The 16,757-nt window shown below is 29.1% G+C and overlaps 1 protein-coding gene across 4 annotated transcripts in view; it reads right to left on the bottom strand.

Annotated features, from left to right (window-relative positions):
- Positions 1–871: 871 nt before the first annotated feature.
- Positions 872–16,757, bottom strand: part of LOC111686209 (myeloid differentiation primary response protein MyD88) — a 44,448-nt gene continuing 28,562 nt past the window's right edge. For all 4 annotated transcript variants that reach the window (XM_023448549.2, XM_023448550.2, XM_046954808.1 and 1 more), the window contains exons 3-6: positions 9,100–9,368; positions 8,711–8,879; positions 7,734–7,944; positions 872–1,424 (exon numbers count right to left, since the gene is read on the bottom strand). In XM_023448549.2, coding sequence (XP_023304317.2) covers positions 1,085–1,424; positions 7,734–7,944; positions 8,711–8,879; positions 9,100–9,368 — 989 coding nt within the window. In that variant the 3' untranslated portion in view covers positions 872–1,084. The remainder of the gene's footprint in view (positions 1,425–7,733; positions 7,945–8,710; positions 8,880–9,099; positions 9,369–16,757) is intronic.

Below are 16,757 nucleotides of genomic sequence, written 5' to 3'. Positions count from 1 at the left end.
GTTGAGATTAAAATCCATTTTGGGAAACAGTTAATTTATATTTCAAAAATATTTTCGATAAATTTGATATATTTTTCACTGGTTTTAAGTAGAAATTTTTAAATTCCGTATTTAAATCATCCCAAAGTAAGTGGATTTGGTAGGTTTGCGTACTAAGTTAAAACCTTTATTTATGTAGTTGAAAAAATTTCAAAAAATAGAGCAATTTTAGAAAAATTCTGAAAAATCGATTTCGAAAATCCACTTTTTGGGATTGTAAAAGTAAGAATCGAAAAAATCTATATATAAATTTGGGTGCCACGGTAGGATATATTGTAGGGTGCTAGTCAGTCTGGGGGTGGTTGGTTCAATTCCTACCCAAGATTCTGATCTTAATTTACCCTGCTCGGTAAATTGGGTTGAGTATAATTTGTAATTGTATTGTAATGGATAAATAAATAAATCTGTATATAAAATTAAAATTTTTGTTAAACACGTCCCATTATAAATAAAAAAAAGAAAAAAAACAATATTTACTAAGCCCATTTTTCTACCATTTTTCATTATTTTTAGCACTTTCTAGCATTTTTTCCCAATTAGGTTTTGGCAACACTGTGCATCTAAATTCTGTCAAATTCAGTTTATATCTTAATTTTTCCTGTAGAATAGTATACTAAAGTCGTATACAAAAATGTCGAACAAAATCGGTATGATGAAGGAGTTGAAATTTTAACAAAATAATTACGCCAATATTAGCGCTATTCTAAAAACTTTCATAAAAGGTTCATACCTTCCTACCTATTACAATTTCAAAAATATTGCGAAAAGCGTAATGGGCCGATATATAATAATTTAATATCTTTAAAAGTATAAAAAAAACAATTTATTTTAATTGGATAAACAAATATTATAAAGGAAATATATTCAATCATTAACATAATAGTAAGAAAATAAGCTTTATGAAAATGTGACAAACAAAATAAAACAAATAACTACTTAACACATAAGGTTTAAAACACAAAAAAGATACAGTTAAATTCATAGATAATTTTAAAAATTTTAAATATATTTATGTTTGTATATGTATATAAACAATGCATATGCTTTAAGCTTCCTGTAGTTTAGAGCTGCTACGACTGAAAACCTTTTTCAAAATTTTACTGGACCACTTCTTTTTTTTCTTTGTTTCGCTGCATATTGAAGTCGTTGACATATTCAATTGGCCGGTAGAGTGAGCATTGCGCAATACGGCGCCATCATTAAGAGGAACTTTATTTCTAGGAGATCTCATTGTGAAATGCTTAAGTTTCCGATCTTCTTTCATAGGTTTTTCATTATCGTCAGGTGGTATAATGCTTATGCTAGGAATTTCGGTAGGTGGGCTCGGCAAATTAATTAACTGGGAATCTATCTTATTCGATGTATGTATATTTGCAGTTGAAATTCTATGAAAAAGAAAATAAACAAAAGTATTAACCAAATTTTCAAATTTTTTAAATTTTTATTTGTTATTTTCTAATTTTTTTTAGCACAATTTTTACTGAACAACAAAATATGTAATTCTATTTCTCAAACTACACCAACGGTTCTCAAATGGTTGTCCATGTAGATCTTCTTATAAATATAAAAAATTTACATTTACATCACTAATAATTATTACACCGTCCGACACTTAAAATTAGACACAAACCTACTATGCCAGATGACCAGGAAGAGTTGTAAAATATTTTGTGTTATTTATATATTATTCTATCAGGCTCAAAAGATCTAAAAAATGCTCTTACATATTTTTATAAAAATACTTCCGAATATTTTAGAACTCTTCATGTTCTGCTGGCATAAAGCTGTAGAAGTGTTAAAACTGTAGAAGAGTTAAAAAATATTTTTTTTTTAATATATATGTACTTCTCTACAATTTTTAAAAACGACACAGTCTTTTAAAAAGCTAGAGAAAATTTAAAAATTTTGCTATACTTTGGTACGCTTTTACAATAAAAAAATCTTTACATATTTGATCTCATTGTGGATAGACGTGTGGAAAAAATAACATTGTGAACATAAATTTTTAATTCAAATATATAAAAAGATAAGTAACAGCGAATGGACGCTAATTAAATACATATTTATATATATTTTTAATATTTAAATACATACATTTAAATTGTCGTTTTTGTTAATGCAATTATTAACAATAACAAATTGTAGCAAAACAAAAAGTATAAAAAAAAACAAAAAAATAATAACAAAACCTTAAATAAAGTGTAGTGTTTGTGTTATTGTGCATGAGTTTCTCTAACTCTCCAATAAGTGAAAGGAGGCTCAGTAGCAATGGAAAAAATGCATACTTTGTTATGTTCTCTCCATACAACAATAATAATTATGATCCAAAAAATCGAAAAATTATTTAAGTGTAAGAACAAGAACAAACGAGAGATCTCCTCTTTCAAGTGCGACAAAACAAAACAATTGTGTAGATAATAGCGCAAAAGAAAAAATAAATATACAAACAACAGATTCTGAAACAACAACAAACGAGAGATCTTCTTTCTAAAGTGCGCCAATAGATAGTGAAAAATTACCATCCATGTCTCTAAAAGACCACAAGCCGCTCTATTTGCGCGAATCTACCACAAATCTATTGGTTAATAAGTTGTCCCAACTTGTAGGCAAAGAAAATTTCCACGTAGTCTCCCTACGCAAAGGAAACATTCAGGAAACCAAAATACAGACTTATTCAGAAAAGGCTTTTAGAACAATAGTTGATAGTTTCGATTCTGAGAAAAGAAATTATTTCACATATCAACTAAAAAGTGCAAAGGGTTTGGCAGTAGTTATCAAAGGTGTAGACAGTTCTCTACCAACTGAGACTGAAGGTTATGAACTAAGGTCCATTCACAATATATTTAACAAGGACAAAATTTCTCAACCAATGTTTAGAGTTGAAATTACTTTTAACTCTTCACAATTGAAGGATAAGGGTGATACTCATCCCATATATAGTTAAAGATAGGAGAAACCCATTAAACGTCGAGGCAATCCTCAATTTCTAAGAGTTTGGTCACGCCAGAACTTTCTGTAAATTTCCATCTGTTTGTGTGATATGCGGAGACATTCATAAAAGCTCAGATTGTCCCCACCCAAAAACAGATAACAATAAAAGAAAATGAGTAACTGTGGTCAAAATCACACTGCTAACTATCGCGGATGTCCAGTATATATACACAATCAAATAAAGCAGGCAGATCTTTATATGCTTAATATAAAGCTTCTAACTTCCCAAGCCTTCCTAATACTTCTAGTGCTCAATATAGAAGTATCACAAATAAAAGTAATCAAAATAAATCGTATGCCCATACGGCAAAAACCCAAATTAATGCAAAACAAACTTCTAGTGCCCAATATAGAAATCTTACAAATAAAAATAATGAAAACTTGCAAACAAATAATGAAAATAATACCACGTTATTTTCATATGCACATGCATTAAAAAAGGGTGTACCCGCATCCGAAACAAATTCTCAAAACTCTATTGAGAATCTAATTCAAACCATGTTTCAGAATTAACGGATACTACACTTACGATACAAAACATCCAAGTGGCAGAGCTTGTGGTGAAACAGCCATTTTAGTGAGAAAAATTATTAGACATTTTCCTATGTCAGAATTCAAAAATGACCATATCCAGGCCACCTCTATAAATATACCTGATAGCAGAGTTACAATATTTTCAGTATATTATCCTCCTAGGTATAATATTAATCAAGAGCAGTTTCTCGATTACTTTAAAACTCTTGGACCAAGATTCATAGCAGCTGGTGATTATAATGCAAAACATACATTTTGGGGTTCTCGCCTGAAAAATTACCATGAAATGCAATCCGCTGTCGATATATTTACGGATATCTTACAAGATGCTGTCAAAGTTTCTACACCCCTAGTCACCTAGGGGTACTACAAAAATTCGAAATGTCCTAGAAACATTGAGTCTTTAATTAAAGAAAAGAGAACACTCAGACGTCAATAGCAAATAAAGGTTAAACTTAATCAGTGTCAAAGAAGACTTTACATCGCCTTTAAAAATAATAAGGAATCTAATCTGAGAAATTATCTCAAAAACTTATTCCCTACTAAGAAAACAGAATATAGCCTCTGGAAAGCTGTTAAACATATGCAATGCACTATTGCATATGAGTCACCCATACGCCTCCAGAATGGTCAAATACGTCAGAAAAACTTGAAGCATTCGACAATCACTTGGAGAATGTGTTTACTGAAAATGATACAGATTCTTCTATTAATGCTAACATTATAAATAATGTGGTTCCACGCCTATTAAAATTCCGGTTCTCTACCGTGAAGATGACAATCAAAGGTCAAAAGACAGGAAAATTACCTGGTATAGATAAAATTACTACTACGATGATAAGTAACCTGCCCAGCTCAGCACTTTCCTTACCTCATGGCAAGTATCCGAAATTGTTATGATACCAAAACCGGGAAAAGATTTTACTCAAGTGACATCATACCGTCTCATTAGCCTGTTCTCAAAACTTTTTGAAAAGTTAGTGCTTGATTGTATTATTCCTGAGCATCAGTTTGGTTTCAGAAGAAAGCACAGCACTATCGAACAGGTACATCGAATAACTACTCTTATTCGGAAGACCTTCGAGAGCAAGCAATATTACTCAGCATTATTCATAGATATTTCTCAAGCTTTCGATGAAGTCTGGCACGATGGACTAATTAACAAAATTAACACATTACTACCTGCGAATGTTCACAAACTGCTTAAAAATTATATATATGAAAGAACTTTTCAAATCAGATCTAAAGATCAAATCTTCACGTCGAAAAATATCTGCTGGAGTAACCCAGGGAAGTATTCTAGGCCTGTTCCTATACATTTTATATACAGCAGATATGCCAACGACCGCACTGATTCACACATCTAGATTTACGGATACCGCTTTTGTAAGCTTTTGTAAGTGGCTGACAAATGGAAAATAAAGGTAAATGCAACAAATGCAGTGGTTGATCGCTTACCGGTAAGAACTATTTGCGAATAGCTAAGGTTAGCTTTATCGACCGGGACGGTGTATGTTTGGTCATCCCTGAAAACAACGGAATTGAAGAACTAGCATTATCCTTTACACTTTTTATGAACAAAAAAGGTTTTGTTGCCTCTAGAAGCAGCAAGAACGTAGTCGCAGCTCCTATAGAACTTTTTCGAATCTAAGTAGTCTGGCACATGAAGACATCGCCTTTTTGCGCAGCGTATCAGTTTAGGCGTTTTTTATTGCGCCGAATTCTGAAAGCTTCTTCTCTGGATCTGATTGCACTTCTGAACGACGAGTTTTTTGGAGGAAGGCATGTTTTCAATCTCAGCATAATTATATTTTCAACAATTTTCGCCATGGCGTTGACATTATTGTCTAGGAAACAAAGTTTCCAATTCGTAGAGAATAATTAACCGTTTCGTAGCTGGTTGTGAAACGTTGCGAAGTTCCGAGAGCGAAAAGGAGGCGGAATTTGTGATCCGAATGGCGCAAGAACATCGTCGTAGTGTGTAGTAAGGAAAAGATCGAGGTTATTATGTTGGTGCCCTTCAACACATGAGATATGTGTTGGTTGATTCACTTATATTCGCATTCTGGAATTGTGTGACATTAATGGTGAAGCCATGAGAAGTTATGAACATTAAAATCACCAGCAACTTAAATTTCACTGTTCGGACAACTCTCAAGAATCTTCAGTATGGAATCGGAAGGGGTATCGAAGTTCGATATGGTAGTATCCCTTCTCGTATTTGGACTTCTATGAAGAAACCACAAGACCCAGAGACAATCAAATTCGGTGTCAAACGTGTATGGTGGTTGCTGGCACTAGTACACAACTTAATTGCCCCGGTGAAAATTAAAAAGCGATACCCAGTTATATAAAAATCCTGTGGATCAGCATTCTCAGATGTCTGGGTTTCACATGAGACGAAAACATACACACACGCTTTTTTTAATTTGTAAACTTCCAAAACCGATTAAGTTTAGAAATGAAGTCCTAGAGTTTTATATGCCGAAAGTCTTGTATTGTTGTTGTAGCAGCGACACCTGAAATTACACGTATATATAGTTACAAATTATTCCCTACTCTTCTTCATTTTCTTCGCTCTGGTTATCCAACTCCGTTAGATCTAAACCCAGTAGGCGAGCCGCATCCAACGGCTGAGTCTCCACGACAATCGGTTCTTCGCACCGGAACGACTCGGAGTTCAACGAACAACGACCAAGGATTGTCAACCCAGCCACAACGACTTTACACGTAAAGTCTTGTGTATATGAGTTTTGTTTATTTAATTCAATTTCAAAAAAATTGATAATTACTCATATATATAAACTAAAACCTCATGTGAATTTAAATTCGCACAAAATATATTAATTGGAGTTTTTATAAAAAAGCGCACATAAAAAAATCAAAAATTTAATTTTTTACTCAAACCATTGAAATACAAATTCCAAAAATGAAGAAAATTTGCAAAAAAAATTTTAAAATAAAAAATATTATTTCTTCATGTACAAATGATTTGAAGAATACTTTGCAGATAAGTTTTTTTTGATGTATGTATGTTGACAATTTTTTTTTTAGAATTTCAAAACCGCACTTATTCAAATTCGCATAAAATAAATACGCAAAAACGATGTTAGAGTGTATGTGCGTTTTTTGGTATCATGATGTATCAGATGAATATATATTATTAAAAATAAAGAAAGGAATTCAAACTTATATAAAAGTTATAAGTATAAAATAAAAAATACTAAAATACATCCAAGGTATCTTAAAATAACTGTCTAAAAAGGAGCTTATATATTTGAATAAGTCGTATCTTAAATAAACATCATCAAAACATGTTTATGTATATACCTATACAAATATGAGCATTAATGTGATTTTCAGAAGAGGTTCTATTTGAATTTCTGTGTCAGTTATGCTGGTCTGCAATGAAATCTCTACTCCTTCAAGAAAAATATTAGATAATTTATTTTATTGTCACATTTCTTAATATATTGTTTTCTTAGCATCATATTTATAACATTTAATACTACCTTCACATTCGACTCGTATTTCTACATTGTGTTTAATTATTAAATTTTGTGTAATTTAAGTGAAAATCTACATTAAAATCTACAGTATACATCTAAAAATTATATTTATACCCTACACCACTTCAGTTGGGAGATTATATTGAATTTGAGTTGATGTTTGTAACGCATATAATTATTGGTATTCTTGAATCGCGAAATGTTGGAAAACAAAAAACATCATCAAACCAAGTTAAACATTTATTCTTCAAAAAATATTGCCAATTACGCGCATATTTCATCGATCTTTAATTTAAAAATTAAAAACTTTTCAAAAAAATTTTAAAGATTTTTTAACAAATAGAAACATAAATTTAAAATAATTTAAAAAATACAAATTAAACAAATTCATACCATTTAGGAATTTATTATTAACTTATCAATGAAAGCAGGTAACAATTTTTATGCTGAAAATTTTGTTCTGTATAAAATTCAGCACAACTAAGTTTTTTTTATTAACAAAAATCCTAATTTTCAACATAATTTGATCTTAAAGAATATATTTTAATATATTCTTTAATATATTTTAATCCAGAAAAATCTCTGAGATTCGTGATAGGGATTTAATAAGCCAAACAGTAAAAAATTGAAATAAATAATTATATAACATGATGTACTTGCCTGTTTGTTTCATTTTTAGAATTCGATTTTGAAATCGTTGAAATGTCTGCAGTCATATTCACATTTTGTATAGAATTTGCCAACTTTGACCAAAAATTAAATAAACTTGATGTGCCGGAGTTGTACCGCAAAAGAGTGTATATTTTTAATGTTCTTGGAATATCAACACTTTCATCATATAGTAATGGCACAATTTTACGTGTTTTGTGTTCTATTAAAATAAAAAATAGTTATACATTTATAAGTATTATATTTCAATTATTCTACTATTTCATAAATAAGTTTTATAGGAAAATATTATATTGTTTATAGGAAATGTTATATGTTCTTATCTTCCGATGTCCAAAAACTAAATTCTGAACTAAATTCCGAAGAATTGTGTAAGCAATGTTCGTGAGGGAAGTTATGTCCGGGGACGCACTGTGAAAAAGTTGCACATACTTGAACTTAACTTTCAATTATGAAAAATTTGTTGACGTTTATTTTATATTAATTTCAAAAACTATTAGAAAATTAGAAAGAATGTGTACAAAATGAAATAGAGATATTGTGACCGCAAGATAATCGCGAGTTTTAAAAAGAATTGGTTGCTAGCATTGTAAACAGCATTTTTTTTTACTTTTTTTCTGCATATAGGACTAGCAATTTACACCAACTGTAATATTTGGTTTAAATTCGTGAATTTTGGAAAGTGACCCAAAATTTAATCGTTTATTAATTAGATTTATGGTGAATTGTATAATTATGTATGGATTTTAATATGAATATCTGACCAAAACATGACACAATCCGAAAGAAGTAGAATTTACTTGGATGTACTGAAAAAGATCTTAGGAAGTAATGATTTTAATAATTTTTAAGTCAACAATAATTTCTTGTTTTTTCAATTACGTCTTTCTTATGAAAAGCGCTCTATATTTTTATGTCTTAATTTTCTAAAATAACAATATATTATGAAAATTTTGAAATTAACTTACGGATTTGCAGTGCTTGTGTATAGTTTACTAGAAACTTATTTTCAGGGCTCTTTAAGAATTCTTCTGTTAAAATAACAATCAAATGCTTACATCGTTCTTCGATTAATTGGGTTAATGCAACATGCTCGAATTGAACTCCACCTAATAAATCACGATCCTTCATGCAAAGCTGTAAAAAATCATAAAATGGTAATAGTTAATATAATAATATAAATTATTGTATTTTATATAGTTTTCATGTATTCCAATTTATCATTACTTTTTATCGTTACTTTAGTCAACTGTCATTTAATAATTAGGTAACATTTTTATTTTTGTATGTTTCGAATCAACAGCAAATAATTTTAATAATTCCATTAAAATTTCATATTTGTTTAATTTAAATGTACCTTAAAATTGTATTGGGGATTATCTTCTAACTTTGTAAGCATTTCAGATGCATAATTCAAATCAGCATCAGCATAAAGAACAAAAGCATCATACATTTGCGGTGGCAAACCCTTTTGTGCGCGTATTACATCCGAAGTTGTTAATATATTTGGATCAGATCCATGCCCAAAATCGCCATAAGATTTTGCTATATTCATATCGACATTATCATCAGAGTTCAAATCTAAACACTGCTGTAATTTGGCCTGATATATTTTGGTGTCTTCCACTGAAATTACAAAATTAGTACGGAATTTTTTTAATGCTTTATCAGACTCGATATTGAGTTAGTACTAATTACTTAATATTAAATTTAAAATATTGTGGAAATACTTCAGTATGACATGAAAACATTTTGATTATTTTTAATAAAATATAAAATTATTGTTTAAATTACTATTATTTTCAATTTCTAATTAAATTTTGTTTTTATTTTCTTCGATAAAAATAACCATAAAAATCAGGGATTAATTAAAATTAATACCCACCAAAGAATATAATAAAATTGGGGCTTGTCAGTTGGTACCTAAAGGAGATGTCATTCGGCACCTAACTCTAAGAATGTATTGGTAGAATTTCTGTATAAGTATTGTAGCTCCAACCACATTCACCACTGGTTCCAATCCTACAAAATTGCATTAAACGTACTTTTATTTGCACATTTGATCTATAAACATTTAATAAAAAGATTTTTCAATTTGTTTATTCCCATATTTGCAAAACAGTATGTTTATTTTATATTTATTTCCCATTTTCAATACCAAAATTTACAACTTCATTTTTTTAGTTTTATTAAAATTCCTCAAAAATGAATTGTCAAAAATTTTAAAAATAAAACTATTTTGGGCTATTTAATTGTGTAAAAATGCCCAAAAAACAATAAAAACTGTGTTATATGGGTAAGGAAATAAGTAATAAGGTAAATTATCTTCAAAACTTGTTTATGCTGAACAAAAAATAAATGAAACTGTTATCAAAAGTATCTACTGTCTACTGTCATCCGGTACCTAACTCTAAGAATGTATTAGTAGAATTCTCAAGTCAACATAGTTGCAAAAAATCGTATTGAAAAATATTGAAAAAAATATTACATTTCAATTTATACTTTGAAAGGTTTCTTAGGATATTTTCCACATATTTTATCTAAAAACATTTTATAAACACGTCTATTTGTTTTTTAATCTAAAATATTGAAAAAATAAATTATTTATTTGAAATATCTTTTTCGTTTACCAAACGAAAATTAACAACATTGTTTTTTTAGTTTTAATTTCAACCACCAAAAATTCAATGTCAAAAAATAAAAAATATTTTTTTTCGTTTGTAAAAAATATATTATTTTCGAGCTATTAAAAGTGTTTAAATTGTGCAAAAAATTATAAAACATAATGTTAAGTAATAAAAAATATTTCAAAGTGCTATTATCCTCAAATTTTCGCGAAAAAGTATTGAAGTTTGGAGAGAGAATAAAATTTTTAAATATGTGTTGGATTTACATAGCTCTCGTTTGTGAGAAGAACGTAATGTTTTTGTTGTAAAAAATGACAGCGTTTCACTTCTTGTTTATTCTTTGATGCTGAATTTCATCGTTGTACTCGTATTCTTAAGCTAGTCATTTTCTGATGGGGTATTTATACGGGTGTTAGGGTCAAATATAGACCGAACCTCACTAAAGTTGGTAATTATACACCAACTTTAGTGAGGTAATCGTAATCAATAAATAATAACTAATTTTCTATCGGAGAATTAAATAATCATTACAATTATTATTGGGGGTATATTATTTTCGTCATTCATTTTGTAACACATCGAAATATTGGTCATAGATCCACAAAAGGATATTCTGGGACCTTATTAAATTACTTATGCTCACGGAAAAATATTTTTACATGATATATATTAGCAATAGAAGGTAGAAAAGAAAAGAATATAAAAAAATTAGACTATGACATTGTCTTACAACATTTCCTTCTCTTCACAGACGTGTTGTGTGTAAGTAAATTCAACACACTTTTGAGAACTTACTTCTCTCACAATACTTCGAGATAAAGGTACATTTAACATAATTATGAGCCGATTGGTATACTTAGGACAAATATTTTTGTCTGTTACACATCATCATCACACTAATAATTGTTTTTGATCATGTAGTTAGACGTATTTTAAATCGCTCTCACAAAAACTAACATTGTGATTATAAATAGTTGGAACAAGTCGGTTTTAGTGACATTTCTAAAAAAAAAAACAATACAGAGCATTTTGAGAGGATAAAAGATATAATATTTCTCCAAAGTTTATTAAATTTTTGTCTATATCTCGAAAACAGTTTCGTTCAAATAATTTAGCAAAACTTAGTCCTAAATTATTTGAAACAAGTAAGAGTGCTATATTCGGCTGTGCCGAATCTTATATACCCTTCACCATAGTGTATTTTAAACATCTTTTATAAATTTTAAATTTGTTCCCGACTACATTATTATTACATCAAAAGCAAAACAAAAAGAACAACAACGCTAAACGAAATAAAACACAAAATACACAAGGCATCTAAACCAACAGACATCTAAACATACATAACGAAAAACACAGAAAAACAAAAATAACGCAATGACGCCAAGGTGCCCAAGGGTGCCCAAGCCCTATGCGCTTGGTACTCTTTTGTTTTTGTAAATGCGCTTAGCTATAGACAGTGTGTTTTCTATACACTTATATGCGCTTGACACTTGCAATAGTTTGTTGTGGTTCTTAACAGTATTAAAGCAAGAGTAAAACAACACTTTCGTATTCATTGCTGGTAAACATTGACGAGACGTAGATTTTGTTTTTGTTTATCGTAAAAAAAATTGTTTTAAAAAGCACTTGGAAAATATTTGTGTTAGTGTTAAATTTCAAACTTACATTATTCGCATAAAAATTATTGTACAATAACTCACAATCTACTCTCAGATAAATGAAAACGTTTTAAATACTTTTTTCTATTCATTAAAAAATATATTTGCAAAACAAATTGGAAAATTATTTTATTTTAACAAAAAATGCAAATCATATTTTTTGCTGTGTATTTTTTGTATGTTTGGATTCCAAACATACAAAAAAATACACAGCTGAATAAAACCAAATACATCTACACATATACAGTGTTGTTGTTGACATTTTTTGATGAAATTTTCAGAGGTTTTTTGCTCATATCTCCGTTATTTATAGACCGATTTTGCTGATTTTAAATAGCGATCTTCTCGAAAGCATGTCTAATAGAATTATTGAAGATTCGGATCTCTCCGATATTTGGGGACCTCTAAAAATTGATTTCAACAGACAGACGGACATGGCTCCGCTATCTATAAGGATCCAGAATATATAGGGTAGGAAAATTATATTATATACATTATAGGAATGACAAACTTATATATACACTTCTCACGAAGCTGAAGGGTATAAAAATCATAACTGAGTTATTATTCTAACAAATTTCATCAATAATATTTTCTTTACAACACGATTTTTACAGTGGTCGCTCAACATCAAGAAATCCTATGAAACTAACATCCAACACAAATTATGGATTTGTTAAACGTCATCAAACCAATGTAATATATATGGTTTTTAGAAAAGCCTTCGATAAGGTTGATCACAAATTGTTAATAATGAAACTTTATAAAATAGAATTTTCAACTAACCTCCTTAATAGGAGACAATGTGTTATCTTTAATAATTCCAAATCTAAGAACATTAAGGTTATTTCCGGAGTCCCACAAGGAAATCACCTTGGTCCTCTTTTATGCCTACTATTTATCAATGTTCTCCCTAATTCCATAGAACATAATATGTTATGTATGTAGATGATGTGAAAATTTTTTGCTCATTAAATTAACTCTACACATTTCCAATCCGACCTGATCAAATTTTATAATTGGTTCTTAATCACTTTAACCCTTTCAGGGTCAAAAATAATTTATGTCGAGAAAAAAAAAACTTGAAAACTTGTATTTGAGATAATTTAAGTATGGTGAATTCGGGAAAAATAATATTTTTTGAATTAGAGTTATCCCTAGTGAAATATAAGACATCAAAGTTAAATGTCGAATATATTCGACATTCGAAAAACTGTCACCAAAAAGTACTAAAAATATTTTTTATAAATATTGTTTTGTAGAATGTCTTCTTACACTTATAACAATACAATACAATTTAAATTCGTATAGTCCGATTTAGCAAAATACTATACTATTTTTTTTAATTGAAGCTGTTTTTTATATGTTGTTAAAAAGCGCTTTTTCAAAAGTTGGCATTAGTGATAATTTCATTAAACCTGATTTAAAAATACTTTAAAAATATGGAAGATCATTCTCAATTATATATATATAATAAAGTCTTAAGTTAAATCTAAAAGAAGAAAATTAAAACTAAAGTTAAAAATTACACTCGAAAAAAGCCTTAAAACATAGTCTATTGTAATGTCGAATATATTCGGCAAAACCACGGAAAGGGTTAATGGAATTAAATGTCATCAAAGCCCTTCGCAAGGTATTCTTCGTTCATAACTGACTACTACAGATGAACAAACAACTGATTTAATGGTTGAGGTAAAAAAGTTATGTACCAACTGATGACATTAAAAAAGCGCTAGAGTTTGAATGTTATAAAGTGAAGTGCATTCACAATATATTTAAAAAGGCAAATTTCCTCAGCAAATGTTTACAGTTGAAACTACATTTAACTCTTAATATTTAAAAAAGGTTGACATACAGCTAACATATCTTCAATATCGCAAAATAACGGAAGAGGAACCCATTAAGGGTCTAAATTTCGGTTCGGTTACACAGTTATTGCTTAAAAGCCTTAAAATACCTAAAGCACAGTTGTGTAATTATTAGTAAATTGTAGTAAATATAATTTAACTAGCTGCGTGTATCCGGCGTTGCCCGGGTTTCTTCGAAAATTAAAAAGAATATTTTTCTATCTGTAATGACTATACTTTTTTTTAAATAGATTTAATAGTTATTTTGTTTAATACTTAAAGTCAGTTTATAGACCAAAAAGTTCTTTAAAAATTTACAAAGTAATAATGAGCTTAAATTAGGAAATTTCGACTAATTTGTAGACAAATTTAAGGAACTTTTTCCGAGAAATTATACTGAAATTAGCATTTTCAATCGCTGGTAGGAAACTAAGGACACTATCAAATTAGTTGTTTTAATTTTTCCACGTGCAGTAGGTTTTAAGAACTCTTCAGTTCAAAATTGGTCACACTTTACTTCGAATTGTAGTGCCCCTGGTGTAAAGAGGCAGAAGGCTTCGGGGCATTTTATTAACTACAAAAATATGTACCATTAACCATACAAAATTTCAAGCTATTTGAAAAATTACATGCAATTGAAGAAACTCAAAAATGATTATGAAAAATTCTGGACAAAATTTGGGCTCATTGCAAGATTTCAAAATTCCTAAAAAAGAACAAAATTACTGTCCTAGAAAAATATGAAGAGTCATTGAATTTTGACAGAGAAAACAAAACAACTTTTAATTTGACAAACAATTTTTAGTTGTTCATTAAATAAAACCACCATTTTTGTCTCATCATTGTTTCTCAAATACACCCATTTATACAAAAGTATGTTTAAAAATATTATTTTTATTATTATTAGCTTTTATGCATCCACACTTAAGTTTTGGCTGGATTTAGACACCACTTATTAAATCCGAAGAAATAAAAATCGTTAGATATACAAAAAACATACCAAAAAAATTTACTTACTTATTAAAATATCCAAATATTCCTACAATTAAAAAAAATTTCAGAATTTGTTAATGGTAAATGGAAAATATGTGCTGGAGTTATTCAAAATCATTATTTAATTCGAAAAGCTTGCAATAAATACGGCGCTACATACAGAAAAAGTTGTGCAGAATTTTTCTAAAAGTATAAAAATATATCGAAAGATGAATTCATCCAAATTTTATATGAACAATGCTTTATACGCATCATTTGAGAGGTCTTCCTATATATATTAGATTTGAGCTGCATTTAAAAAATGGCAACCGAATAGATAGATTTAGATTTTTATTGTTATCACGATTTAAAATAAATTTATATTTCTTTATTGTTTTCTCGAATTGAGAGTTATTTAAAGTAAATTTTTAAAGAGTTATATAAATAGAAATAGAAATATGCGTGGCATCCAATCAAAATAATATAGAGTATTTTTTAACTTCAGAATTTACACCTATTACTATGCCGAATTTTATGTAAATCGGTTTAGTAGTTATGTAGTGGAAGCGCAAAAAGAGTCTCATATATATTTATTATTAAATACATATACGAAGATGTAATGTTTCGCACTGTTCATTCCACAACATTAATTATAATAGTTTTTATGAAAATCGGATCAGTAGTTTTTTGTATGCCTGAACGTAAATTTGGTTTAATAATTGTTGTACATAAATTTGGTGTAAAAAGGGCAATGGCGTCCAATTCAGATCCTAAACCGGAATTTTTTGAAAAATTCATTATCATCCGTCTGCCAGTATATATAATTTTTTTACAAAAACTTAATGAATTGCCACATAAAAAATATTAACAGCAATCAGCTGATTGAATTTATCTGTACAACAAATAAATAACAGGTAGATGAGCGCTGGTTAGGTTTGTGACAGAATGTAAGCAAATGAGACATTAAAAAAACCAAATTTCTTTAATTGGCAGTCTTTCGTTGGGAAAAAATATAATAATCTAATGGGAAAACAGCCCTTAGAGATTTAATAAATTTGATCGCCGAATTGAAGTTTAAAGATTCGATGGTGGTACCGAATATAAAACCACGAATTTTACAGATATTGCTAAAAAATAGCATAGTTATAGAGACAACAACACATTATTCATCACAAAATGAAAGAATTTATAATCGGCTGTGCCGAATTTTATACACCCTTATCCATGTTGCGTTAATATATGTTCTTTACCTAATCCGAGCTCAACATGCTAAATCAATATTATAGAAAATTTGAAAAAGTATAACGAAAAGATACCAAAAAGTCCCCTTTTATGGTTTATCAACTAATCCAGGCTTAATTTATTGTTTCTAAGTTCAATACTATAGAAAATTCAAAAAGTACCTTTTGTAGAACGAACATGTACCAAAAAAGTACCCTTTTATGTGTTCTCACCAAATCCGGTGTCTACATAATTAATTTCATGTTCCTAGGTTTAATATTACAGAAAATTCAAAAAGTACCTTTTGTAGAAAGAAAAGTATCAATTAATGGGTCCTCAGTTAAGCCGGGCATACTTAATTTCATGTTCCTAGGTTTAATATTATAGAAAATTTAAAAAAGTACCATTTGAAGAGATTTAATAAATTTGATCGCCGAATTGAAGTTTAAAGATTCGATGGTGGTATCGAATATAAAACCACGAATTTTACAGATATTGATAAAAAAATAGCATAGTTATAGAGACAACAACACATTATTCATCACAACATGAAAGAATTTATAATCGGCTGTGCCGAATTTTATACACCCTTCGCCATGTTGCGTTAATATATGTTCTTTACCTAATCCGAGCTCAACATGCTAAATCAATATTATAGAAAATTTGAAAAAGTATAACGAAAAGATA

This window comes from Lucilia cuprina, chromosome 6 (assembly GCF_022045245.1).
Source record: "Lucilia cuprina isolate Lc7/37 chromosome 6, ASM2204524v1, whole genome shotgun sequence".
In the NCBI taxonomy this organism is placed as follows: Eukaryota; Metazoa; Arthropoda; class Insecta; order Diptera; family Calliphoridae; genus Lucilia; species Lucilia cuprina.
Note: the sequence above shows the minus strand (reverse complement) of the source record. Positions and strands in the feature narration are given on the sequence as shown.